General features: G+C 60.3%; 1 protein-coding gene across 1 annotated transcript; it reads left to right on the top strand.

The window, feature by feature from the left end:
- The first annotated feature begins 266 nt into the window (after window positions 1–266).
- LOC117796665 (ephrin type-A receptor 10-like) lies at window positions 267–3267 on the top strand. Its single transcript, XM_034645215.1, has 3 exons — window positions 267–273; window positions 524–695; window positions 806–3267. Exons 1-3 carry the CDS (start codon window positions 267–269, stop codon window positions 918–920), a joined length of 294 nt encoding a protein of 97 aa, XP_034501106.1. The 3' UTR covers window positions 921–3267.
- The last annotated feature ends 558 nt before the right edge of the window (window positions 3268–3825 follow it).

Here is a 3825-nt window from a genome sequence, read left to right as displayed (position 1 = left end):
ACCTGTCTATGCTACCAGTCCAGGTAGGACAGCTCATCTGGTTGCCGTAGATAGATCTGGTACTCTGCCTGCCTCAGACACACGGACATTGTCAGCCATCTTAGTCACTCCTTGTCCTGGGTTTTGCCTCACGTGTCCCAGTACAATGACCACTGACTGGGTGAATACATGTGGAAATAGTTCCAACAGCTTTGTAGTTGCAATAAATAAAATAAATGAAATGAGTATGAGTTGTCCCAAAGATAACATGGGTCACCTCCTGAACCATGCTAGGTATGTCCTACCCCCCAGACTGTTCCAGATACTCCCAGGAGCTGTAGCTGGCTCGGTACAACCCACTCTCCACCTACTTGCCTGGGTATCTCAAAACCCCCACCCGCTCTGATGATGCCTCGCACGCCGTGGAGCCAGGTCTGCCCTGGGGCTCGGTCGCCGTCCCCTTCTCCTGTCCTTTCTCCGCTGGCCTCTCCTCAGGAGAGTGACCAGGTCTGGGCACCAGAACCCTGCTGCCGACTGACCACAGCTCCTCTGCTCCCCAGGCCTCCCACCCCCCTGGCGGACCGTGCCTTCTCCACCTTTCCGTCCTTCGGCTCCGTGGGCGCGTGGCTGGAGGCCCTGGACCTGGGCCGCTACAAGGACAGCTTCACCGCCGGTGGTTACGGGAGCCTGGAGGCCGTGGCCGCCATGGCCGCCCAGTGAGTCAGAGACACCTGTGTCATCGTTCTGGGCCCTCCCCTGTCCCGACGGAGGGAGGGAGAGCAGAAGAGGGTTCGAGCCAGCTGGGTGTGACCAGCCCTTCTTTCAGGGACCTGGTGAGCCTGGGCATCTCGTCGGCGGAACATCGAGAGGCCCTCCTCAGCGGGATCAGCGCCCTGCGGGCACGCGTGCTCCAGCTGCAAGGCCAGGGGGTGCAGGTGTGAGCCGCTCTCCTTCCAGGCCATGACCGCAGGCCTCACAGGGACCCTGGCACGCGGCACCCCTGCGGGGTGGAAGGGAGCGCGCTCTCCCTGCGCTCGGGCCCAGGGCTTGTTTGGGACCACAGTTCCCCTCATTTCACTGCCTACTCCTCCCATTTTCCCCAGTCTGAACACCTTGGCTGACTCAGTCCCCTTGGCCAGAGGGTTTAAATCCCTGGGGAGAACCCCTGCGATAACAGCAGGAGGCAATGCAGGGTTCCAGAGACCACGGTGGGCAGGACGGAGAGGGAAGACGTAGCTTTAAATAGCCTGGTTCATGTTTTTCTGTCTTCCGCACCCACTGGGGCCTGGGGCCTACCCCAGTGGGTGCCCCTTTTTCCCACAGGCCTATTGGGCAGTTGGCAGCATGGGTCCCTAATAAGCTCCCATGAGACTCGGCAGGGGCCACAGCTGCTTGGCAGCCCACCCTGAAGGGCCTGGAGAGGCAAGGGCCTCAGCTCCCTGCACTTGGGCTCGGCCCTGTCTGCACACTGGTCCTGAGGCCCAGGCAGCGAAGGTGGTGCTGAGCTCCGGTGCTGGACCCCAAGGGCCCCGATTCAGGAGCCAATTTCTGCTTCCCCTGCCTTTGGGCTGCGAGTTCAGGGTGAGGGTGAGGGCCCTGGCTAGGCCATCAAGGTCCTGGTGCTTCCCTGAGGTCCAGCTAGGCCTCCCCTTCGCATTCCTTTTCTAGAAGAGCATGAGGTGAGATGTTTTCTCCCCCGGAGGACCCGTGAGCTTTGCTCTCCTGCCTCAGGGGATGGTGAAGAGATCCTTGGGGGTGGACCTTCTCTCTCTGACAGGCTCTGAGCCACACTGTGCAGAGAGGAAAGTCGGAGGCTGGTGGAGGAGTCAGGGCCAGGGCTGGGGTTGGAACGCATGCCCTCAACTCCCAGTCCGAGGGAGAGAGAGTCCCTGGTCCTACCTTGTGATACCAACACTCTTCCCCGAGGAAGCCCGAGGGTACTCTGAGGTGACCGCCTCTTGCGAGTGCTGTCTCCTGGGCACCCCTCAGCCTCCCAGGGAGCACCTTCTCCCTCTGGCTTCTGTGGGGCTCTGGCAAGAGTGGCCACACTGAGCTAACTTGAGTTCTGTATCCAGAAGGGCTTCCCAGAGGCGGTGGTGATCGAGAGGCCACGGCAGGAAGGCAGCTGGTCTGGACAGGATTCCTGGGGCTGCATTTGTCTAGGTCACCCCTGACATAGGCCCACTCTGGGCTTGGCTGTGTGGGGTGGGGTGGGGTGGGTGGGAAGGAGGAGCCAAGGGGGAGAAGAAGGGGGTGAATGAAACATGGAGCTGGCCCGTGGAGGGCTCAGCCTAGGTGGGGAGACAAGCTCAGGCACTGAGAAGTACAACAGGGGTGCCTTCCAAAGGTGCCCTGGGCCCCACAGGAGACCTTGGGGTCTGTGGGCCAGTGGGCCTGAGGGCAGATGGACACTCGTGATTTGTGTCTATGGAGGTGTGTCTGGAAAGGCTTCTTGGCTGAGAGGCTGATGCATAAGTTGAACAAGGCTTTGCAGGTGGGGGTGGGGGGCGTCTGTCCTGGGGGGTGGAGTTTTGCATAGGCCAGGATGGACAGCCTAGGGTAAGAGGCATCCAAGCTGAGGGGCTGGCACAAGAAGGAGCCTGGAGGCTGGAAATGCAGCGCAGTTTTGGGGAGCGCCCATGGTGGGGGACAGTGCCTCACATCAGTGCCTTTGGCCTCACCCTGCCAGCAGCAGCTCTTCTCTCCTTGGAGCCCCTCGCTCCGCCCCCTACCTCCTAGGCAGCCGCCCCAGTCAGGGACTTTGAGGGCATGGGGGAGCTTGACCTACTGCTTCCACCTTGGACAGGGATGGAGTGTCCCTTGCCAGCCGCCCTGTGGACTCACCCCTCCCCCCATCCAAGCTTGGAAAGGACGTGAGGACCGGTGTCCAGTCTTGGGTGGAGGGAGCCTCATCCCTGTCTCCAGCTACATCAGTTATGCTCTAAAGGCCAAACCCCCCTCCCCCTCCCCTAGCTATTCTGCAGAGGGGCCCCCTGGCTGTGTTAGCAGGACTTCGGTGTCCAGGGTAGACCTCCCCTCCACGGAGGAGTGAGGTCCCATAATCCTGAGGGGTCCCAGACCTCTGCCCTGCACGGATGCGGGCTGATGGCTCTCTGGGAGCCCTCTACAGATCTATTTTTATATGGAACTTGTTCACTGGACAGAGGGAGGTGGCCTGCAACCCTCCAGCTCCCCCATCTGAGCGCATCCAGGGAGGGAAGGGGCTGGTGGGGGGGGTGGTTCCTTTGGCTAATTCTGGAGATGTTTTTATATTTCATGGATTCTATATGCAGGACAAAGTAATAAACACTTGTCTGTGATATGGTATCTCTTTCAGTGACAATTGCTTACCCATCAAGATCGTATGTGGGAGGTTTCCACCATCCCCCACCCGCCCTGGGGTGTCTCCTGAGTGTGTGTCTGAGGTCTCTCTGTGTAGACATGAACTGAACAGCCCCTGCCATGAAAGATCTCCCAGTCTAGGGAGGGTGGCCTGGGAGCGGAGAGAAGGACGTCACCTTCTTAGAAGGTGGGAAACCTTCTACAGAGCAGATGGGTGGGTGCTGGGTTTGGAACGTGGCACAGACACCAGCTAGAGACGCAGCTCTGTGGGCCCTGGCTCTTGAGGGGAGGGTAGTGAAGCGACAGTGAGAAGGAGGTCGCCCTGGGCTAGCCCGGGGAGCAGAGGGAGCTCTGGGGCAGTCTGCCACTGGGAGACAGCGGGTGAGGAAGAGCAGGAGACAGCCCGAGGGGAGCAGTGGAGAGAAGCCAGCAAGCAGTCAGCCATCGAGGCGAAGGAGCAGTGAGTGTGGATGTGAAATGCGGAGAAGCCGCGTGAGCAGAGGG

Source organism: Ailuropoda melanoleuca, chromosome 2 (assembly GCF_002007445.2).
Source record: "Ailuropoda melanoleuca isolate Jingjing chromosome 2, ASM200744v2, whole genome shotgun sequence".
Classification (NCBI taxonomy): domain Eukaryota; kingdom Metazoa; phylum Chordata; class Mammalia; order Carnivora; family Ursidae; genus Ailuropoda; species Ailuropoda melanoleuca.
The sequence above is the reverse complement of the archived record's forward strand: the minus strand, read 5'-3'. Positions and strand labels throughout refer to the sequence as shown.

Coding starts and splice junctions, on each gene's coding strand:
- LOC117796665 (XM_034645215.1), top strand. Junction 696..805: donor GTGGCCGCCATGGCCGCCCA/GTGAGTCAGAGA, acceptor CCCTTCTTTCAG/GGACCTGGTGAGCCTGGGCA.